The sequence below is a fragment of the Polypterus senegalus genome, chromosome 9, assembly GCF_016835505.1.
Source record: "Polypterus senegalus isolate Bchr_013 chromosome 9, ASM1683550v1, whole genome shotgun sequence".
NCBI classification, from domain to species: domain Eukaryota; kingdom Metazoa; phylum Chordata; class Cladistia; order Polypteriformes; family Polypteridae; genus Polypterus; species Polypterus senegalus.
The window spans coordinates 40,471,867-40,496,928 of NC_053162.1; the positions used below are offsets into that span (position 1 = coordinate 40,471,867).

At 43.2% G+C, this 25,062-nt stretch overlaps 1 protein-coding gene across 2 annotated transcripts in view; it reads right to left on the bottom strand.

Annotated features, from left to right (window-relative positions):
- Positions 1-9,503, bottom strand: part of slc9a5 (solute carrier family 9 member A5) — a 159,446-nt gene extending 149,943 nt beyond the window's left edge. For both annotated transcript variants that reach the window (XM_039762957.1, XM_039762958.1), the window contains exon 1: positions 9,110-9,503. In XM_039762957.1, the coding sequence (XP_039618891.1) occupies positions 9,110-9,350 (241 nt within the window). In that variant the 5' untranslated portion in view covers positions 9,351-9,503. The remainder of the gene's footprint in view (positions 1-9,109) is intronic.
- Between the last annotated feature and the right edge of the window lie 15,559 nt (positions 9,504-25,062).

Here is a 25,062-nt window from a genome sequence, read left to right on the forward strand (position 1 = left end):
ATGCCAAGCTGAGGCTATGGAAAAGCAGCAGTCCCAGGACACGATGACATCAGGTGGTAGATGTTTAGGTTGAATTTTCAGTGGATTTTTTGCGAGAAAGAATTGAGAGAAGGAAGACAACTCATGAATAACTGAACTGGCATACCTACATGAAGTAAAGTCTTCTTGAAATGCACTACTGAAGGCCCTTGAACTCAGGGTCTTTACTAAAACCTTCCCTTCTACCCTTGTCCTGCCCCTTAGATGTACAGAAATTCTGCTAAACTACAGTATTCTTATTTCTCCCACACTTTATCCCACTTGAGAACAGTCACTGTGCACAAAATCTTATTACTTGGTGGAAAAATCTGGACCCTATGTGTAATAAAGGAAGACATTTTTAAAAAATTAAACTACAACTAGCACACTGTGGATTATGAGGATTTCATATCCATTGTCATAACCAAAAGAATTTTTTAGCCCATAAACATGTTCTGATAAATTGTACTCCACCTTCTAAAAATGAGCGACTAGGAGCAGGAGTGTTTCTAGGATTTGCTGGTATCTGATCTCAACTCAACTCAGCTCCACGTATACAAAGTCGAAGGCCAACAGGAGACATCACATTGTCCACATCACATTGTCCACACACTGGTGGTCATGGATGCAAACAGTATTGTACTATTTAGCATGTTACCTTGAAGATAAGTGGGCCTGGATAGGTGATTGACAGTGAAATGTCACACATGCACGCTGAGCTTATCAACCCACAAACCCTGGGAACATTGGCATTTATGCCTTACAAGCCTAGGAAGGTTCAAGAAGGCAGGCAGAGACTCCTGGGACATTGAATAAAGAGAGTCTCACAGAAGATGAGGTGGAATTCACAGAGGGAGGCACAACGCGTCAGGCGACTCTGGAAGATGACTGAGAACACTGAATGGAAAACTGAATGTGACTTCAGTAACGGTGTAAGAATAGTCATGGCTAGTTTCAGTAGAACTGTTATTTTAGGAGGCATTTCCTGTGTGCCAAAACAGCAGGAAGGTGATTTTCCTGGAAACATGGCTGTGGATCACTAATTGTTAAAATACCAAGCCCATTATCGGGCTTAGATCCCAATCAGTGTGTCTCTCGGTCCTTCTATTTCGACATTCACTACATTATTATTCTTGTTGTTGCAAAGTGCCCACAATTACATACACTCTTTAAAATAAAGATGCCAGAGCGATGCCATAGGGGAACCATTTTTGGTTACAAAAAGACCCATCCACATGAAAGTTTTAAAGAGAACCTTTTAATTATTTAGATCTACTATTGGGCTTCACCTCCTGCTCGCTTCGCTCGCCAAGCCCTTTCACGCCCTGCCAGCGGCCGCTTCTCCGAAACCCCTCTTAAACGGTGACACAGTGGCAAACGAATAACAGTTGGTTTTTTTCACCTCCTCTTTGCTTGAGAAGCTTTTGGCGTGCTGCTGTTGCCGCTGCCGTGTCACGTGATCTGCATTTCGTGCGGAGCTTCAAATGTTTGTAAGCCTGCACAGCACCTGAATATTCGATCTCTTTTCGCTGTTCCGTTATTTCCCCCGAGTAATATTTTCCGTTCGTTTGCACTAACGCGATTTTTACTCTCATTTTTTGAGACTTTTGAATTTTCCTATTTCCATTATCTCTAACCTGCTCTGCCTGTGTATCACGGCACTTTTGTCTGAAGGTTGTAAGTATGACGTGACTTGTCCGTCTCGCAGGAAGTGAAAGTGTCTCTCTTCAAAAAATCACATCTCGTCCCCGGGAAAAAGTCTCGTCTCAAGTTTTTTCTTTTTTTTTTTATAATAGAAAGAGAAAGATAACAGACTCCACACCGTAAAAAAAAAACATGACTAGATAGTAAGAGATTTGTGAAATGCCAGCGAGTCATGATTTCAAACGGATACCATAGCTCAGGCTAAGTCCTGGATTTCTTAACCTGTTTGTGCCCTGCTATGGTAGCCTATCATATATTGAAGATTTGGGGTTTTTTCTACATATTAGGAAGTGTTTCAAAGCACAAAGAACCAGAATAACATGCAAAGACCCCTTCCTAGAATTAAATGGTGCTTTGTTACGAAAAAAAACACGCAACCAAGTAAAAAACCATAACATGCCATTAAAGCACCATTATTTTGTGTGCAGCTTAGCGCAATATCCTTCCTTATTATAATTTCCTTCTTCTTCTTTGATTATTATTTATTATGGCTGTTATCATTATTATTATGGAGAAAGCATATGACGGTGCCTCGAGAGGAGCTGTGGTATTGTATGTGGAAGTCGGGAGTGGCAGAGGAGTACGCAAGAGTTGTACAGGATATGTACAAGGGAAGTGTGACAGTGGTGAGGTCTGCGGTAGGAGCGACAGATTCATTCGACGTAGTGGTGGGATTACATCAGGGATCAGCTCTGAGTCCTTTCTTATTTGCAATGGTGATGGATAGGTTGACAGACAAGATTAGACAGGAGTCCCTGTGGACTATGATGTTTGCTGATGACATTGTAATCTGTAGTGATAGTAGGGAGCAGGTTGAGAAGACCCTGGAGAGGTGGAGATATGCTCTAGAGAGGAGAGCAATGAAGGTCAGTAGGAACAAGACAAAATACATGTGTGTAAATTAGAGGGAGGTCAATGGAATGGTGAGAATGCAGGGAGTAGAATTGGTGAAGGTAGATGAGTTTAAATAATTGGGATCAACAGTACAGAATAATGGAAGAGAGGTGAAGAAGAGAGTGCTGGCAGGGTGAAATGGGTGGAGAAGAGTGTCAGGAGTGATTTGTGACACACGGGTATTAGCAAGAGTGAAAGGGAAGGTCTACAGGATGGTAGTGAGACCAGCTATGTTATATGGGTTGGAGACGGTGGCACTGACCAGAAAGCAGGAGACAGAGCTGTAGGTAGCAGAGTTAAAGATGCTAAGATTTGCATTGGGTGTGACGAGGATTAGAAATGAGTACATTAGAGGGTCAGCTCAAGTTGGACAGTTGGGAGACAAAGTCAGAGAGGCGAGATTGCGTTGGTTTGGACATGTGCAGAGGAGAAATGCTGGGTATATTGGGAGAAGGATGCTAAGGATAGAGCTGCCAGGCAAGAGGAAAAGAGGAAGGCCTAAGAGAAGGTTTATGGATGTGTGAGAGAGGACATGCAGGTGATGGGTGTAACAGAACAAGATACAGAGGACAGGAAGATATGGAAGAAGATGATCTGCTGTGGCAACCCCTAACGGGAGCAGCCAAAAGAACAGGATGGCTGTTATTATCATCTTTGTGGTGAGGCCTCAGCATTAGTATCAGAAAACTACAAATGCCTTCATGTGTGCCAGTTTGCAGAAAGGCATGCCGCAAAATTATGACATCATGCATGTTCAGATGGGAGAATGAAGAAGGTCCTGGCTGGGACTGGGATGTGGACTCTTCAAAACTACTTCTCATGTCCTACTTGAGATAGGACAAATCTAGTCAGACATCTAGTGCAATTCTTAGATGTAATTCAAAAAACCTTGTTAAATATGGAAACCAGATCTCTGCAAAGTGGTCTAAACTAATTACAAATAAAAAATACAAAATAATTAATGGCATAAGTATTCACCCCTTTAATACAACACCTGGTGCAGCGAACTGGTTTTACAAGTTCCAAGATTACTTTAATGCACATCATCAGTCTGGGGTTTCAGCCGATTACAGTCTACTTGTAACTTATCTGGAAGGTCCAACTTGTGGCGAGTCAGTATGGTTGCCTAACCTGCACAATGAAGACAACAGAACACTTCAAGAAACTACATGAAAAGATAATTGAAAATCACGAGTCTGAGGATGGAGACAAGAAAATATCAAAGTCACTGAATATCCCTTGACGTGCAAATAAATCAGTCATTAACAAATGTAACGAGTATGGCAGGCATGTAAATCTGCAGGCCGTCTACAAACATCGAGTAACTGTGCAAGAAGACAACAAGTGAGGCAGGCCACCAAGAGCCCAATGAGAACTCTTAAGAAGTTACAATCTACGACAACTGAGTTCGGAGAGACTGTGCAAACAACAGACAACAGCTGAGGCCCAAGTGCTTTATGGGTGAGTGACAAAGAGAAAGCCACTGTGAAAAAGGAGAAAAAAATTGCAGAGTTTGCCAGAAGGCACTCTGGGATCAGCTGGAAGAAGGTCCTATGGTCTGACAAGACCAAAATTGAGACTAAATGCCACGTTTAAATGCTAAACAAAATATCAGAAAGACGCCATCCCCATTGTGAGGCATGGCAGCATCATACTGTGAAGATGTGGCTCTGCAGAAGTCCATGGAAGACTTGTGAAGGCAAAATACAGATAACTCTGGGAGGAAAACCGGATGCAGTCTGCAAAAAAACTAGCTGATTAGGAGGACATTTGCTTTCCAACAAGACACCAAGCCAAGGATACACAGGAGTGACTTAAATACAACAACGTTAATATCCTGGAGTAGCCAAGTCAGAGTCCAGATCTCAATCTAAGAATCTGTGGATGGAACTGAAAAAGGCTGTTCACTCGTGACCCCCATGCATCCTGACAGAGCTTCAGCAGCTTTACCAAACTTTACCAAGAACAGTCCAGGCATGCAAAGTTGATAGAGGCCTTTGCACGTAGATATAAGGCTGTCATGGCCGCCAAAGGCACATCTACTAAATCTTGCCTTGGGATAGGTTAGGCCACTATACTGATTCAGCACACGCTGGCCCTTCCACATACACGGAATTAATTCTGTAATTTCTAAAACTAATTGCTGCACTACTGATGATATGGGTGTGCCATGTTAAACAGGGTGAACACTTTATAAAACACAAAGTAATTGAGTGTGTGCTTGTCGTTAATTTAGAACACTTTGTAGATGTCTCTTTTAATTCATCTCTGTTGGTCAATGTCAAAAAGCCAAATTCAATTTACTGCGATGCAGTTTTATATCAGAAATACATGTGAAAACATCCAAAGGGTAGAATACTTTTTATAGGCATGGTAAGCGGACGTTGGATATCTCTCGGTTCACGGTTCTTGAGGCTGATCCTCCAATTAGCTGTAAATCATCCAATCTCTGTGACTGCACAGGTGGTGAACCAGCTGAGGGTAGGGAAGGCTGTAGGGATCTTTGGTATCCGGGTGAACTTCTCCAGGATGGTGGTAAGGCTGTCCTCCTGGCACTGCAAGCAATCTTTGCTTCCATTTGGGAGACTGGCATCATCCCAACTGACTAGAAAATAGGCCCTGTCATCCCTATCTGGAAAGGGAAGGGCGATCACCCAGATTGTGGTAACTACAGGGGGATATCACTGCTCTCGGTGCCGGGTAAGGTCCTTGCTAGGGTCATCCGTGATCACTTGCTCACCTACCAGCGACCACAGCAGTCTGGTCTTACACCTAAGAAGTCTACCATCGACCGCATCCTGGAACGGAGAGTTCACATGGAGCACAAACATGAATATCGACAGACTTTCTTTGCAGCCATTGTTGATTTTCGTAAAGTGTTCGACTCAGTTGATTGAGCTGCCCTGTAGGACTTCCTGAGATTTCACAGGATCCCCTCAAGGTTGCTGGATATCATGGCCGGCCTGTACACTGGTACTGTGAGTGCTGTGCAGAGTGAAGGCAGGACCTCTGCGTTTTGCCCAGTTGATTCTGAGCTTCGTCAGGGGTGTCTTTTTGCTCCTACTCTGTTCAATGCTTGTATGGACTGGGTGTTGGGTAATACCGTGGGATCCAGTGGCTGTGGGGCACCTGTTGGTGAAGAAAGATTCACTGATCTTGACTTTGCCAACGATGCTGTGATCTTCGCAGAGTCAATGGAGGATCTCAAGAGACTGAGCGAGGAGTCTGAGTGTCTGGGCTTGCGAGTGTCCTGGATGAAAACACCAAGATCCAAGCCATTAATGACCTCTTGGACTCGGCCATCAGTAGTGTGTCTGTTTGTGGAGAGAGTTTTGACCTTGTCGAGAGGTTTACTTACCTCAGCAGCAACATTCATGTCCCCTGTTGACTCTTCCTGTGAAGTCAGTAGACAGATTTGGAGAGCATAGGAGGTCATGAGGGTCGCTGGTAAGGAGTGTGTGGCGCTCCTGATATCTATGAAAAGGACGAAGGTCCAAATCTTTTGAGTCCTGGTGTTTCCTGTTTTGCTATATGGTTGCGAGACATGGACGCTATCCAGTGACCTGAGACGAAGACTGGACTCCTGCGTCTCTTCGGAGAATCCTTGGTTGCCACTGGTTGGACTTTGTGTCGAATGAGCGGTTGCTCATGGAGTCCTGAATGAGGCACAGTACCTGCATTGTGAGGGAGCGTCAGTTACGGCACTACGGCCATGTGGCACGATATCCTGAGGGTGATCCGGCCCATAGGATCCTCATTGCTGAAGACCCAAGTGGCTGGACCAGGCCAAGGGGATGCCCACATAACACACGGCAGATAGATGGCCATTTCTGGAGGGTGAGACTAGACCATGCGTTTGCCTGGGGGGGTTGCCAACCAGAACCCTTAGCTGTTTTGTCATGTGGTGGGGGTGACAATGGTCCACAACCTGACCTGACCTGGTAAGCAGCTTTAGTACTGGACAATAAGTGGCTTGAGTACTGGCCTGATAGTTGAGTACAATTTTTGCGAACATAATTAAAGTACAAGTCCATCTAACAAGTAGCCTGGCAGCAAAAAGCACAAAGAATGAAACTCCCTTGAATATAAATAAAATAAGGAACAATAATCAGGGGTGAATATAATATTCTGCACTTGTAAAGTGCACACATTGTTCACATCTTTGAATACAAAAACATCAGTAGCTTCTTTGTCTTTTTGTGCTGCTGGGTTTATATAACTACAGACAATTCAGTCACAGCATTTGGTTAAGAAGAGCTGCAGAAATATGTGACCTACATTCACAGAAATGTATCTTATATAATACAGAAAGAGAAAATGTGCATATTATACCACATCAGAGTTTCTACTTGATAATAAAGCGCCTTCCCAACTTCTCATTGGGTATCAGGAACCGGAGGGTGCAATGATTGGGGTCTGGTAAACGTGTGTGATAAATTCGGGTGAAATTTGTCTAGTTGATCATCGGTCAAGCCTGAGCCTGCTTTGGACTTCAAATCCTGAGGTTTTGAGTTTTAATCCCACTACTGACACCGCATGACCACAGGCAAGCCATTTCACAAATGGAAAAGCAACTGTAAGCAATTGTATCTCAAATGATGTGAAACATATTGGATAAAGGCGTCAGCCAAATAAATGTGAGAAAAGGCAAATGCAAATCTGGCAAGTGAGCTGTTCTTAAAAAATAAAGGTGCTGGAGTGGTTCTTCAGAGCGACGTCATGGGGAACCATTTTTAGTTCCCAAAAGAACAATCCGCATGAATGCTCCATAAAGAGCCTTTATTTATTTAGATGCATAAACAGGCTCCAAAAATCGCCATGATAACAGATCAATGAATTACCTGTGGATTCCCGATTGCTGCTGACAATCACACAGGCTAAGTTCAGGTTTTCTTTACCTGTCAGTTCCCTTCTAGATAGCCTAAAAATTAAAAATGTCTGTTTTGTCTACACATTAGGAAGCTTTAATACCAAAAGGAAAAAATAATTACATATGTAAAAAATCTGTACAGAATGAACGGGTTCTTTCTCAAGTACTGTACTGGCTCTAAGAGGAACCCCACAGCTTAGTAAAATGCCATTATTACCACATTATTTTAAAGAGTGGACCGCACGGGACTGCAGAATGCCCGTCCAAATTTACCACTGCAGTTTCACCTCCGAGTCCTGTCAAGGAAGACAACTGCGCGTTAGAAAACACACTCGAATGCGGCACCTTCATGTTCTCTTTTGAAAAAAGTTTTAACCGGCAGTAAATGGCACAGCTTGGGGTGGCAAACGAAAACGGGGCAGTAAGTAGATGCTCTGAAGAAATTTCAGTTCTCCATTGACCTGAAGGAAAAGATCGATGTGAGTAGCAGGCGTAAATCAAGCACCGCACCGACCCTGGACGGGGCGCCAGCGCAGCGCCGGCAGGTACTGTATATGCATTTAATTTTCTTTTTTCCGCTTTTCTCTTTACTACATGCATATGTGTGCAAGCCGAGTGTCACTTCGGTTTACCGTTATTGCATTATGTTGACGACGTGTTTGATCTTTTTTACGTGTGAGTTCACCTTGAATGGTGCCAAGTAAGAGTAAACTTAACGTATCGAAGTCGGCCATACATTTTTTTAACCTTACTTGTGCATCGGGCTCTAGTCAAGAATAGTCTCTGGCGAGAGTACTTGACTTGGTCTGTTACAGGGTCGCAAGGAGTAGATGCGAATCGTGCCGACACAAAGCGCCCGTCAGGATTCAGGGCTCTCCGGTTCACAAACTAATGTTCCCTTGGTTTTTTTTTTTTGGATGGAGCACGCGTAGTAAACCGGCCCGAATATAAAGAGCAGGAGCACACCGCTCACAGACGGTGGCCGTACTGTCAGTAGAACTTGGGTCCGAACAGAGGACAGGCAGCCGGCACACCACTGAGCCTGCTGTAAATGTTTCATTACCATTATTAGTCAGAGCCAAGAAGAGCACCCGTCAGGTCGAGGTGGTCCGCTGGGGCGACACGCTGAACGGAGGGACAACTCATACGCAGTCGCATTATGTGACGATGGTTTTATTGGGGCAGTTGATTTTCTATAGAAGGTATTGGACGTGATGGATGAGGACTACGCAAAAACTGACGTTTCGCAGCTTTTTTTATTCTATACCGATGATATATTGTACTGCTAAGGGACCCTTGTTATTTTAAACGACGCGTTTTATTCTAAGACATTGGCTTACTCTTCAAAAGTACTACACAGCAAAATAGCCATTGTTAACTGATACAGCGTCAGTGTCTCAATATACTATACAACATACAGACTTTGCTCATTGAAAGCAGGCGATTTTGCTGCGCGAATTGGGACTTTTCACCGTTACATGCACATTTATTACAAGCTTTACTTCATTACGGCAGCAGATTTCATTATAAGCCGCAGGTTTGCGTGACTAGTATGTTCATCAGGCGACACTAAACTGCGGCTTGCGCTGTCCCAGGAAGATCGAGAATGACCCGTGTACTCACGGATTTTAGCCAAGCTGGCCACCATGATCCACACCACTATGAGGTAGGGTCCTTGCACGTACTGCCATTCCCACTTGACTATCTCAAAGGTCATAAGCTCTGTGTCCAGGACGCCGGGATGTACCACGACAGATGTAGAGTCCGGCGGGGCTTTGCTGGTAACAGGTGTTTGCGCAGGAGGCACTTGGCTGGCGGTTTCATACAGCCTGACAGTGGGCCCCGGGGAGCTTGCCGACTCCATGAGGTCAGTAGTGAAGGATGTGCCGCTCCTCGTCGGGAAAGACAGCAGCAAGACCAGCGCTGCAGCAGGGAACGAAGCGCCGGGGGACAAGTCAGCGGGGCTCCGTGCGAGCGACTGGCGCCGACGACTAACTGGCCGCGACTCCTTCCTATACCGGTGTCCACATCACGGGGGAGGGGGGTGGGGGGGAGCATCACACGTGACTCAATTTCTAAAGGGAATAATGCGCCTCTTGAATTTAAAGACGCAGAGTGTTTCAATTTGCCGTCTTAATTTGAGGAAGTGACAGGGCGCGCTTAGTGGTGGCACTAAACCTCTGGATATGGCACATCAGCGGCGGTTTTATTAAACTTGCTACAGAAGTAGCAACACTTCAGAAAAGAAACGGAATCAGGTTCCTATGTTAACCACAGACAGTTTTTCGTTGTGATGAAATTTTGTCGCATTGTCATAACCCTCTTGTGCCTTTTATAAATGTACTTGTGTGCCGGTGGCCATCCGTGACCATCAACGGATGCAAGGGAAAGAATCACGCCGTACAGGATGCTAGTCATCAGCCGACATACTCACGTTGTCATTCGTCGTCACAATAGCGAGCCCCTGATTTACAGAATATGGACGTTTTTGTGATATGGGAAAAAAAAAAAGAGACAAAGAAACCTGAAAACTCCATAAACTGAGATCTGGGGGTGACAGCGCTAATGACTACTTTATAAAAAGATAAGGGGATGACCACGAGAAATTGTCTTTGTTATTACATTTGAAGCAATTATTCATAATACACGTCTCATGAAAATACGACTCGCAGGCGACGGCGACAGTCGGTTTATTAAGTACGTGAACGCAAGCGCGCCGGTTTGACGTTGTGCACCCGCCCGCCGAACGAGGATCGTTTCCGAGGAGTTGTGCGCGAAGTCCAAAGCGGCAGATCACCGACAGCCGCGCACATTTGCTAGCGAGGCGCCTCGTCCGGCCTGTCATTTTCTTACTGCACCACTTCAATAACGAAGTGCTTCACAATCGGACTCTTTTGGAAATAATGTGAAGGACACGATGCTGGTATTGCGTAATGGGCAGCGTGAGACACAAAGGACGATACATAACACCTCTAAGCACTACGGCAGAAGCTTTTTCAATGATCTGTTTAAAGCCGTTTGTCTCGCCATATTAATCAACAGCAGCACTTGCCAGACGACCGTTTTCCCTCAATTTTTTAAAAGAAATAAGGGTGTAAATGATTGCAAAAAGCTTTTATTTTTGTTAATATCTCAGTAGTCAATTCATTTAGTGCAGGGATTCTTAATACGTCGGAGGAGTGAGACTTTGCAAGGTTTCATTGTACAAGAAGGGTAGGGAATAAGGGAGCACAGGGAAGATCTTTTATTTACATATTTTCTCATTTTATGTACACTTCTGTATTCTAAAATCATATTGATTGTCTTACTGGTAGCCAGGTCCAGCAAGGAATACAAATTTTAAAAAAGTCTGAATTAGCTGCCCAAGTACAGGGTGTTCATAAGAAATATGACGATTTATTTCATGAGGTACAAGTACATAATAAACAAAGAATAGTGGCATCCGAAATTTGAAATATTAAAATGTCAATATTCTCAGTTGTAATAGAAATGTAATTTTCCACCCTCTGACAGAAGTTCACGGAGGTAGAATAGCTAGTAAAGATCAAAAATAACATCATACTGTAACTTTGAAATCGTCTAAAACAGGAGTGACCAGCGTCAGGCCACAAGGGCCGCAGTGGCTGCAGGTTTTGGTTCAAACCCATTTGATTAATGAGAAGTAAATTACTGCTGATAAACAACTTGTTGCTCAAGCAGCATTTTAATGTTTTATTTCAGTTGTCTCGCTCGTTACCTTTCCCTGCATTGATTATTTTAGTCTTAAACAGCTGCATTCACTTTTTAATGACTTCTTATTAGAAATAAGATGCAAATGACAAAGGAACCACCAGTGCCATTTCCACCCGTGTGTATTCATCACAAACTATCTTGTTTAATAAAACATTTGGAAGGAAACTGAAGAGAAAAAAGGAGAAGGAGTGAGAATTACACATCTGTTCAATACTTCAAACCATTTGGATAATATCTTTGGAAAGGAAAAAAAATCCACAACATAAGAATGAGCCGACATGGCAGAGGTAAAACACTAAAACGCCATGAAATTAAACAAGATCTTCTATTGGGAAAGACAGGTTTCTAATTAAGCAAACGGGGTGAACCTGCAGCCACTGCGACTTGATGTTGCTCATCACTGGTCTAAAAACAATACTCACGTGATGAGGTTTGAAAAAAAGAAAGAAAGAACAACTCCGAGAAAGTTATAAAGGACTAGAGGGCGAGGACCACCAGTACAAATGAAATGTAAAAAATATTATCCTATCGATGACCAGCCAGGGTGGCACGGTGGCACAGTGGTAGCGCTGCTGCTGTGCAGTAAGGAGACTGGTTCGCTTCCCGGGTCCTCCCTGCGTGGAGTTTGCATGTTCTCCCCGTGTCTAACTGGGTTTCCTCCCAAAGACATGCCGGTTAGCTGGATTGGCGAGTCTAAACTGGCCCGAGTGTGTGCTGGTGTGTTTGTGTGTGTCCTGCGGTGGGTTGGCACCATGCCCGGGATTGGTTCCTGCCTTGTGCCCTGTGTTGGCTGGGATTGGCTCCAGCAGACCCCCATGACCCCGTGTTCGGATTCAGCGGGTTGGAAAATGGATGGATGAACCAGCAACCTCAAAATAGCATGAAGCAACACTCCATGGGCCTATAACATCCACTCCAATTTCTTCAAAGTTTTGGCAAAGGGAATAATAATCAGGGGGTGAACCGCTGGGGTCGGCTGAGGTGGCATACAGAACTTCAAGTCTTTCTGGACGTTTTTTCTGAAGACACCTATTGGTTTACTCCTTAACATAAGTGTGTGACTTCCTGCACAAAGTAGGATCCAAAAATGACCTAAAATTAAGGGCTTTTGAATCTAGAGTGCTAAAAATAGGTGGGAACCCCAGAAATCGACATCAAGACGAGTTAAACAGTATATCATATCAGGTGGGTTTTCTCATATGAAAAAAAAACCAAAAAAAAAAAACCCTGAAGTGATTTCAAGGCATTCATTGGTAGTTCTTCATGAACACGACATTGGTGACCAAAGTCATACGGTGAAATGGTGAAAATACAGAAACATAATACACATCAATGGATCATTTTATTACATGGAAGGTCAAGATTTTCCATCACAATCTTAAAAGAAAAAAAAAATGCTGTTGCACATTTCCTCCATTGAAGAAGACCCACTTAAAAAATAAGGATCACTTTTGGCTGAAGAGAGCTGGTCAGGGTAAAACATGTAATATTCGATCATTTTCTTAATAATTAAATGACCAAATGTAATATTTATGCCTCATTTGTTTAACTGGTTTCTCTTTATCTACTTTTAGGACTTGAGTGAAAATCTGATGATGTTTTAGGTCATATTTATACAGAAATACAGAAAATTCTAAAGGGTTCACAAACGTTCAAGCACAACTGTAGATTTCTAAACCCTCCAAAACTTTATGGCAGTGTAGAGTTACAGTTCAAGACGTTACTTTCAATTCTGATTGAAGCTACCATTTTTATAGGATGTGCTAAATGGTGAAGTTATATTTATATGCCAAATTTCCATTATTCCTACTAAGTACCTGTTTTAAATCAAAAGACTACAGTTTACTGTAAAACTGTATTTTTACAATGACCATCAACAAAAGCCACAGGCAATTATGTAGCATGTTCAAGAATAAGAAACTCTTATTAATTAATAACTACTGGAAAAAAAAAACTTGTACAGTATAGAGAAAAGTATGTAATCACATAGTACTTCTGTTAGATCCAATTAACAAGACTACATGTATAACAGACCTTCACTGTCTTAAGAAATTTCCAGAGCGAAGTCAGGTAATACAGATAGTAATATATAAAAACACAAATGCAGGGTTCACCAACAAAAGCGCGATAGACAAATGAGCGCCGACAAACCCGCTAACTGGTTTTCGACAAATGCGCGCCGACAAAATCGCGAGAGAGGCCAAGAGAGTGGGACGCGTACGTGCGCATTATGTAGGCCTACACATTATGTGCTAGGTTATAGCTGCTGATGTCATGCCTCGAACAAATAACTCAGTCGAGAGTTGGCATAACGCGTCGTACACAAAACGGAATTACAAGCAGTCAGGAAGTCTAAATACGCTCAACCATAAAGACGTCTTGCTGCAATTCTTCCCACATATGCAGGGCGTGATCTTAAGGACTGATGGCATGCCGCGTCTCATAATATTGACTTCTAAAATAAACATTATTATATATGCTTTAAAATAGTTATTCATATTTAATGAAACTTTCGCGATTTTGACGCCGCGTTTTAATTGGCGCTATTTTGTCGGCGCTCATATGTCTATCGCGCAAATGTCGGGTCACTCATATGCAGACACGCACAGACCGAGCTAGAGTATATAGCTTTGTGGGATATCTCTCGATTAATTTCAGTTGCCCCTGTATTAAAAAAAAAAATGTAAAATAATTTCTGCTCGTAGGCCACTCCACTTGAGTCTTCTTTAAACCCTTGACTGTTATCCCCGAGATAACTCGTCCACCACGAGTCACCTGCTCACCGTAATCCCAACGTTTATGCATCTCCTCCCCAGGGAACTGCAGGTAGTGAGACAGAGAGCGGCTGTTGGAGCATTTATGACAGCATGGTGAGCAGAATACATGTTGTCCAGATGGAAAGAGTGTGTGAAGACACAATCAATTAGTCACGTTATAATGTTGACAGTTCTGCAGAAAAGGCCATGTAAGAATTACAAATCTATAACAGTGAAGGATACAAAGGTGAACATTTTGCAGAGACAGTAAACTCTGACACCAGTTCTGAATGCAGATGGTGTAACAAGAGTTTCAGGCTACTTTTAAAGTTGCCGTTCACTGATCTTCAGCGTGCAATTAACATTTATCATCAGGTACAGATGATCCATTACAGAAATTCAGTCCAAAGTGATGACATGTTAGCTGTAATTGTGACCAAGAACAACAGACGTACAGAGCAACTGATCCAGCAAAACACACACTGAAACCAAATTATAGATCCTCATGTGGTCTGATGTCAATTATGATGAGCTGCTGGCTTTCTTTCATATGTTGTGTAGAATTCAAAAGCCTAAATTTGGAATGTGTTGGTCAAGAAGAGATTACAGGAGGAGGGGACGCTGACGCATGCATGCTGTTGCCACTCCTCCATGTTAACAATACTTTTCGTAAAATTCGCCTTAATCCTGCACTTTTTACGCTTGTTTTATTTCTTTATTGTACGTATAGTTCGTGGATGCAGCGGACTTGAATTGTATGGATTTGGATTAATTTTTAAGGACTTTTATCTTGACCAGGAACAACTGAACACCTTTAAACGTTCAGCTCCTTGGTATAATTCAGAATTGTGATCTATGAATGCAGCTGGCCAACGCCTTGAGAGAATGTCATGCAAGTCTGGCCTCACCGTGCACATCCAGGCTTTCTCTGACCACCAAAGAGCTTACAGAGAAGCACTAACTGCTGCTAAGAACACCCACTATGGCCGAATAACAGAAAGTGGCCACGATAACCCAAGGGTTTTGTTTTCTGTAGTTAATAAACTACCCGAACCCACATCTGGCCCAACTACCTCTTCTACTGAAGTCTGTGAGGAATTCCTCCACTTTATCTGTAACAAAATTAAACATCTAAATAATTCAACTAACATAAATACATCATCTGTTTACAATGCATCCGGAAAATATTCACAGCACATCACTTTTTCCACATTTTATGTTACAGCCTTATTCCATAATGGATTAAATTAATTTTTTTCCTCAGAATTCTACACACAACACCCCATAATGGCAACATGAAAAAAGTTTACTTGGGGCATTAGCAAATTTATTAAAAATTAAAAAACTTAGAAATCACATGTACATAAGTTTTCACAGCCTTTGCTCAATACTTTGTGGATGCACCTTTGGCAGCAATTACAGCCTCAAGTCTTTTTGATGCCACAAGCTTGGCACACCTTATCCTTGGCCAGTTTTGCCCATTCCTCTTTACAGCACCTCTCAAGCTCCATCAGGTTGGATGGGAAGCGTCGGTGCACAGCCATTTTAAGATCTCTTCAGAGATGTTCAATCGATTCAAGTCTGGGCTCTGGCTGGGTCACTCAAAGACATTCACAGAGTTGTCCTGAAGCCACTCCTTTGATATCTTGGCTGTGTCCTTAGGGTCGTTGTCCTGCTGAAAGATGAACCGTCACCCCAGTCTGAGGTCAAGAGCGCTCTGGAGCAGGTTTTCATCCAGGATGTCTCTGTACATTGCTGCAGTCATCTTTCCCTTTATCCTGACTAGTCTCCCAGTTCCTGCTGCTGAAAAACATCCCCACTGCATGATGCTGCCACCACCATGCTTCACTGTATAGATGGTATTGGCCTGGTGATGAGCGGTGCCTGGCATTCACACCAAAGAGTTCAATCTTTCTCTCATCAGACCAGAGAATTTTGTTTTTCATGGTCTGAGAGCCCTTCAGGTGCCTTTTGGCAAACTCCAGGTGGGCTGCCATGTGCCTTTTACTAAGGAGTGGCTTCCATTTGGCCACTCTACCATACCAGCCTGATTGGTGGATTGCTGCAGAGATGGTTGTCCTTCTGGAAGGTTCTCCTCTCTCCACAGAGGACCTCTGGAGCTCTGACAGACTGACCATCTGGTTCTTGGTCACCTCCCTGACTAAGGCCCTTCTCCCCCGATCGCTCAGTTTAGATGGCTGGCCAGCTCTAGGAAGAGTCCTGGTGGTTTCGAACTTCTTCCACTTATGGATGATGGAGGCCACTGTGCTCATTGGGACCTTCAAAGCAGCAGAAAGTTTTCTGTAACCTTCCCCAGATTTGTGCCTCGAGACAATCCTGTCTCAGAGGTCTACAGACAATTCCTTTGACTTCATGCTTGGTTTGTGCTCTGACATGAACTGTCAACTGTGGGACCTTATATAGACAAGTGTGTGCCTTTCCAAATCGTGTCCAATCAACTGAATTTACCACAGGTGGACTCCAATTAAGCTGCAGAAACATCTCAAGGATGATCAGGGGAAACAGGATGAACCTGAGCTCAATTTTGAGCTTCATGGCAAAGGCTGTGAATACTTATGTACATGTGCTTTCTCAATTATTTTATTTTTAATATATTTGCAAAAACCCATCCATCCATCCATTTTCTAACCCGCTGAATCCGAATACAGGGTCACGGGGGTCTGCTGGAGCCAATCCCAGCCAACACAGGGCACAAGGCAGGAACCAATCCTGGGCAGGGTGCCAACCAACTGCAGGACACACACACAAACACACCCACACACCAAGCACACACTAGGGCCAATTTAGAATTGCCAATCCACCTAACCTGCATGTCTTTGGATTGTGGGAGGAAACCGGAGCGCCCGGAGGAAACCCACGCAGACACGGGGAGAACATGCAAACTCCACGCAGGGAGGACTCGGGAAGCGAACCCAGGTCCCCTAACTGCGAGGCAGCAGCGCTACCACTGCGCCACCGTGCCACCCTGCAAAAACCTCAAGTAAATTTTTTTCACGTTGTAATTATGGGGTGTTGTGTGTAGAATTCTGAGGACAAAATGAATTTAATCCATTATGGAATAAGGCTGTAACATAACAAAATGTGGAAAAAGTGATGCGCTGAGAATACTTTCCGGATGCACTGTATATCCTTCCCTGTATTCCCACTCCATCCAGCTCCTTCTCTAAATTCTCACCAGTCACATCTGTGTTTGTTAATGACCTGTTTTGTAAGATGAGGCCAACTACTTGTGTACTGGACCCCATCCCCAGCACACTACTTACATCCTGCCTTCATGCCATAATCCTGACTGCTACAACAATAATAAACTCATCCCTTGACACTGGCTCTGTGTCGCTCACTTTTAAAATCGCTTCTGTAACCCCAATGTTAAAAAAGTCTGGTCTTGATGCTGACAATCTTAACAATTTCCGGCCTATTTCCTACTTACCTTACCTGTCAAAAGTTCTTGAGCGTGTTGTAGCCTCCCAACTCACCAGCTACTTAACGTCTAATAATTTGATGGAACCCTTTCAGTCTGGTTTCAGGGTGCAGCACAGCTGTGAAACTGCTCTGCTACGGGGAACCAATGATTTGCTTCTGGCAGCAGACTCTGGACAAACAAGCATATTAATTCTATTAGACCTCAGTGCAGCATTTGACACTCAGGTCAGACATGACATTCTACTGTCCAGAATGGAGAACATGCTGGGTATCTCTGGCACTGCCCACCAGTGGTTCAAGTCCTATCTGACTGATGGGCAAGAGTTTGTTAGTCTTGGCAACAGCAGATCCAGCTCGGCAACAGACATACAAGGAGTTCCTCAGGGCTCTGTCCTCGGTCCTTTGCTTTTCTGTATTTATATGCTTCCCCTTGGCCATATTATTCGTAGCTTTGGAATGGGCTATCATTTTTATGCAAATGATGCTCAGCTCTACTTCAGTGTTAAAAGAGGAGCTTCATCAGAGCTTTCTCAGCTCACAACTTGCCTCAGTGAAATTAAAACCTGGATGGAGCAGAACTCTTTAAAATTAAATTGCAACAAAGCTAAACTCCTGCAAATTGGGACTAAAATGCAACTTAATAAAATGAGCTCCTTCCTAGTCCATCTTGGCGGTGATCTCATCAGACCGGCCTCTACTGCAAAGAATCTTGGTGTCATTTTTGATTCCTCCCTCTCTTATTATTGCATCACAAACGCTGGATAATTATTTATTGATGGTTGAATACTTCAGGAAAGACACAGTTGTCTAAAAAGGGAGGGTTTGAGGATACAACAGAAAGTGAATGAAAAGATGGAACTCTAGACTTTTCATTGCTCTGTGCGGTTTTGGCTGCTTTTCTATATATAATCCACCAAGACACCCGACCACGGTAGTAGCGAGGTGGGTGGGGGGTGTGAACAAAGGGTAGGGACGTAACCAGTGGGAGCGTATGAGTCACACTTAGTGGGAATTCCACGGTTTGCAGCCCGAATGGGGTTCAACGGCTTACCCACGCCTCTCTGCGCCAGGTAGATACACGCTCAATGTCATGCATAATTATTTATTAAATGCTAAACACTTCTGGAAAGACACGGATGTCTAAAACGGGTTGGTGTGAGAATACAACAGTAAGCGAATGAAAAGATGGAGAGAGCAAAATACAACACAATAGTGAACCCGCGGCATAACAAACGCCGTGTGGCTTAGACGTGCATGTGGACTCATACCACAGACGAAAGTGACTAACTGGGTGTTCGGTGAGTTTTTGCGTCCGGGCAAATGGGCAGGCAGTGTGAATGCCTAGAGCGCTAGGGTAGACGCTGGCCGGTGACAAAGGACTGTTGGTGGCCAGGGAAATGTCTTCTGTGTTCCTGCAGGAGCATCTAAGACGACGCATGTTTGTCACGGATGCGAATTGCTGTATGTAGCGTGTAAAACAGTTTGCTATGGTGCACGCGGTCGTCCTTCCTGCATGCGCCATAGGTGTCTCACTTGTCGGAGGCTTAGTGAATCCACGCCCCTTCCAGTGTGCTTTCCATGGGTGTCTTGCCTTAGTGAATTATATATTTATATATATATATATATATATATATATATATATATATATATATATATATATATATATATATATAGATACTTACCTGTGATGAGTTCGGATGACTTGAGCTTATAACCATACATTGTGGGGAGAGACCGTTGAAATAAACAGCTTCTTTTTAGATCTGTCAGCTCACTTCATCAAAAGGTCTGAATAATCAAGTAGAACCACAATAACTAGTGACTAAAGCACTTTGCACTTTTTCACCATCCCCTTGCTTTACTGATGAGGTTAGCAGTGAGGCCCATTACCGACGGTGTAGGGTTCAAGGGCTCCCCGGCAGCAGATGGGAGCATACAGCAAACCTGCATCGTCACAACGTGATTTTGTGTTTTTTTCATGTAAATTTAAATTGATTGTTGAAAAGTATGAAAGTGGCATCCTTATCCGGGACATGGCTGTTGCATACCGTTTGCCGAGAACGACGGTATCTACGATTGTGAAAAACAAAGATGTTATTAAAAAGTAAAGTGAGGTAAAATTTTCATTTATTTCATCTAATTGCTTTTGTATTTATGTATTTTAGTATTAAGCAGTGTTTAAATTATTTTATACAACCCCATCAATGTATAATATGCCAATAGCAATAGGATTTTTTTTTTTTTTCATGGGAACGGATTAATCATTTTCCCATTATTTCTTATGGGAAAAATTTGTTTGGTATACGTCCTGTTTGTATAAGTCAAAGGGTCTGGAACGAATTAAGGACGTATACCGAGGTTCCACTGTATTTTTAAATCATATCTTTTCTGCAATACATTTATATCTGTGACACTTTCAACAATTCTGATTTTAACTGTATTATTTTAAGAGTGTTCCAAAGGTGAGAGATGAAAAGAAAAGAGAAATGTACAGCAATTAGTTTGCTTCTTTTACTAGAAGCATTGAATTGTTCCAAAAGGAAGAAAGAGCCAAGAATATTTAGCCCTGAGGCAGGGGCTTAGACTGAAGACTTTGTTTGGAAATGCAGAGGCATATATTTTCCTTTGTCTTTGTGCCCCCTAGTGGTTACTGCTTTTCTATATCTCTCCAGTGAATCTAAAAAGCAGTTGCAGTTGTCTGTTTTGTGAGAGTATCAACATGTCAAGATCAACATAGCCTGGTATGCAAATAATGCTATTTGTGCATCCTACCACTAAAGGGCAGCTTATCAGCCTAGCCACAGAAAAGGCAATACCTTTCAGGGCGCTCTCAAGATACTTCTATAGCTGCTGTACCACACCAAGAAGACTCTGTGAGCAGTTGGTCTGTTGTTTGATCAAGAGATTGAGTTTGTTAGGGCATGAACATTTAGTCTTCATAAAGCCGAACAGCAGTCTTCTTCTTAGGGATCGCCAGAGCGGATCATCTTCTTCCATATCTTTCTGTCCTCTGCATCTTGTTCTGTTAAACCCATCACCTGCATGTCCTCTCTCGCCACATCCATAAACCTTCTCTTAGGCCTTCGTCTTCCCTGGTAGCTCTATCCTTAGCATCCTTCTCCCAATATACTCAGCATCTCTCCTCTGCACATGTCCAAACCAACGCAATCTCGCCTCTCTGACTTTGTCTTACAACCATCCAACTTCAGCTGACCCTCTAATGTCCTCATTTCTAATCCTGTTCATCCTCGTCACACCCAATGCATATCTTAGCATCTTTAACTCTGCTACCTCCAGCTCTGTCTCCTGCTTTCTGGTCAGTGCCACCATCTCCAATTCATATACCATAGCTGGTCTCACTACCGTCCTGTAGACCTTCCCTTTCACTATTGCCGATATCCGTCTGTCACAAATCACTCCTGACACTCTTCTCAACCCATTTTACCCTGCCTGAACTCTGTTTTTCACCTCTCTTCCACAATCCCCATTACTCTGTATTGTTGATCCCAAGTATTTAAACTCATTCAACTTCACCAACTCTACTCTCTGCATCCCCACCATTCAACTGATCTCCCTCTCATTTACACACATGTATGCGGTCTTGTTCCTACTGACCTTCATTCCTCTCCTCTCTAGAGTCTCTTCAACCTGCTCCCTACTATTGCTACAGATCACAATGTCATCAGCAAACACCATAGTCCACGGGGTCTCCTGTCTAATCTCATCTGTCAACCTGTCCATCACCATTGCAAATGAGAAAGGGCTCAGAGCTGATCCCTGCTGTAATCTCACCTCCAACTTGAATGCATCTATTGCAGACCTCACCCCAGTCACTCTTCCCTCGTACATATCCTGTACAACTCTTACGTACTTCTAAACCACTCCCGAATTCCTCATACAATACCACAACTCCTCTCGAGGCACTTTGTCATATGCTTTCTCCAGGTCCACAAAGACACAATGTAACTCCTTCTGGCCTTCTCTAAACTTCTCCATCAACATCCTCAGAGCAAACATTGCATCTGTGGTGCTCTTTCTTGGCATGAAACCATACTGCTGCTCACTAATCATCACCTCACTTCTTAACCTAGCTTCCACTACTCTTTCCCATAACTTCATGCTGTGGCTCATCAATTTTATTCCCCTGTAGTTACTACAGTCCTGTACATCCCCCTTATTCTTAAATATTGGCACTAATACACTTCTTCTCCACTCCTCAGGCATCCTCTCACTTTCCAAGATTCCATTAAACAATCTGGTTAAAACTCCACTGCCATCTCTCCTAAACACCTCCATGCTTCCATAGGTATGTCATCTGGACCAATGGCCTTTCCATTTTTCATCCTCTTCATAGCTGTCCTTACTTCCTCCTTGCTAATCCATTGCACTTCCTGATTCACTATCTCCACATCATCCAACCTCTTCTCTCTCTTGTTCTCTTTATTCATCAGCCTCTCAAAGTACTCTTTCCATCTGCTCAACACACTCTCCTTGCTTTTGAGTACGTTTCCATCTTTACCCTTTATTACCCTAACCTGCTGCACATCTTTCCCAGCTCGGTCCCTCTGTCTAGCCAATCAGTACTGGTCCTTTTCCCCCTCCTTAGTGTTTAGCCTCTCATACAACTCATCATATGCCTTTTCTTTAGCCTTCACCACCTCTCTCTTCACCTTGCGCCTTATCTCCTTGTACTCTTGTCTACTTTCTGCATCTCTGATTATCCCACTTCTTCTTTGCCATCGTCTTCCTCTGTATACTCTCCAGTATTTCCTCATTCCACCACCTGCTTTACTTTTCCTCCTTCCACTTTCCAGATGTCACGCCAAGCACCCTTCTTGCTGTCACCCTTACTACATCTGCTGTAGTTTCCCAACTGTCTGGTAACTTTACACTGCCACCCAGTGCCTGTCTCACCTCCTCCCTAAACTCAACCTTGCAGTCTTCCTTTTTCAACTTCCACCATTTGATCCTTGGCTCTGCCCTCACTCTCTTCCTCTTCTTGATCTCCATCGTCATCCGACAGACCAGCATCCTATGCTGCTTAACTATACTTTTCCCTGCCACCAATTTGCAGTTTTCAATCTCCTTCAGATTGACTCTTCTACATAGGATGTAATCTACCTGTGTGCATCTTCCTCCACTCTTGTACCTAAACCTATGTTCCTTCCTATTCCTAAAATACGTATTCACCACAGCCACGTCCATCCTTTTGGCAAAATCCACTGTCCTCTGACCTTCTTCATTCCTCTCCTTGACACCATACCTACCCATCACCTCCTCATCTCCACTGTTCCCTTCACCAACATGTCCATTGAAATCTGCTCCAATCACCACTTTCTGTCCCTTGGGTACACTGTTCATCACTTCATCCAACTCACTCCAAAAATCTTCTTTCTCATCCATTGCACACCCAACTTGTGGTGCATATGCACTAACAACATTCATCATCACACCTCCAATTTCCAGCTTCATAATCATTACTCTGCCTGACACTCTTTTCACCTCCAAAACACTCTTGATATACTGTTCTTTCAGAATAACCCCTACTCCATTTCTCCTCCTATCCATACCATGATAGAACAATTTGAATCCACCTCAAATCCACCTGGACTTACTCCCCTTCCATTTAGTCTCTTGCACGCACAATATATCAACCTTCCTTCTCTCCATCATTTCTGCTAAATCCTTCCCTTTACCAGTCATACTGCCAACATTCAAATTTCCTATCCTCAGTTCCACTCTTTACTTTCCTCCTCTCCCCCTGCCTTCGGAAAATTCTCCCCCCTCTTCTTCTCCTTCGGCCAACAGTAGCCCAATTTCTGCCAGCACCCTGTTGGCTAACAGCACTGGTGGCGGTTGTTGTTAACCCGGGGCTCGACTGATCCGGTATGGAAATTTGTATTGTTGCCCGAATATTGATTTGGCAAAACTGACACTGGATGCCCTTCCTGAAGAAACCCTCCTCATTTATCCAGGCTGGGGACTGGCACGAAGAAACACACTGGTTTGTGCATCCTCTGTGGCTGGGTTTAAAGCCGTACAGCAGTGAACACCCAAACTGATAATATGCTGGCAGCAATGTTTACAGGAATGCACTTATGGCCTTCGAAAAAGATTAGTTAAACATTCTGTCACAGCTCCTCTTTCAATGATTTCCACTATTTAAAGAGAAAAACCACCCTAAACCACAGGCTAACAACTCATGGAGTTATGAATCTTTTTAATTGCCGGTAAGTGGAAAGAGCAGAGGAATGCAATGAGCGGCTAGAACACAAAAGAGTGGCTATAGATTTGAAGCCTACTTTATAAATAATATTTTTCAGTATATTTATGGTGGCTATCATACATTTATCAGGAGCCATCAGATGACCTAGGCCCGAATTCTATTAACAATTCTATTAATTCTATATATATTGGGAGGGAGACTAGGGAAACGACAAGTGATCTTCTTGGAGGAAAATTTAGGGTCCAGCGAGAGACACTTTACTGTCACACGAGACAAGGCATTAAGACAACATTTAAAACAAGTTCATGGACATCTAACCTAGCAGTTGCTGTTCCCAGCTCTTAAAATAATGGCAAGCAACAAGCCGAACATGCAGCTCGTCAGCAGCCGCAAGCCAGCAGATGATCCGACCACTTCTCCTTAGCGTACGTTCAGTCACCCAGCCCCCTTCAGAACACGAGCAGTGTTATACATCCTGCAAGAAAGAGATTTAACCACACCTGGGGCAGGAAATAAAGTACAAGTATTGTTTTTACAAAAGTTTTAAAGTAAAAGTGAAAATAATGCATATGTAACAAATCCCATGAAAGTAACAATCTCTTTAAATTGTATATTCGGTAAACCAAACCCAAGGGTGGGTGAGTGAAGCCCCCTAGTATATACCACTGACTCACTCATCACGAAATCTCCCGAACCAGGAGGATTTGGGACTTGAAATTTGGAATGTAGGTACATAGCTGCTCGCTCGCTTTTAAAAATTTCATGGTCCAAGCACGAAATTTAAGTTTTTTAGACCCATTTGTATGTCTGTCCACTTTTCACGAGAGAACTACTTAACAGATTTAGATCAAGTTTTTTTTCTATAATTTGCTTGAACATTCCATTGATTTTGTGACTTCCTCATCACGCCAAGTATCATAGTTCGCTTGCGGTACCATCACAGAATGATGACAAGAAACTGGATGCATCAGTAAAAGCTCAAATGGCAGTGTTTCAGAGCAAGAACGGCCATTGTTTAGAACAAGTGTATCAGTATCTGATGACTGTGCTGCCTACTTCAGTGCTTTCTCAGCACGAAGGTGCGCTCTCGCCTGGACGACCGCATGCTGGACACGTTGTGCTTTCTATGCTCTTATTACTGCAACTAACAAGATACATGTACTTGTATGACAACATGAACTGCTTGTAGATAAGGTTAGTCTTTTATTGTTGTTAACATATTGCAGTAGTTTTATTAAAAATAAGTGTCAGTCATTCTAAAACCGTTCACATGTGAGATGCCCGTGTACTGTGTCAAGCCCGGGAATGACATGCAGGATTCCCGAATTCCCGGGAATGGATAAACCCATCTGGGAATGGATTCCCTACTCCTGAATAGTCTTCACCTTTAAGTATTCCTATCCTAACCAAAGCAGATG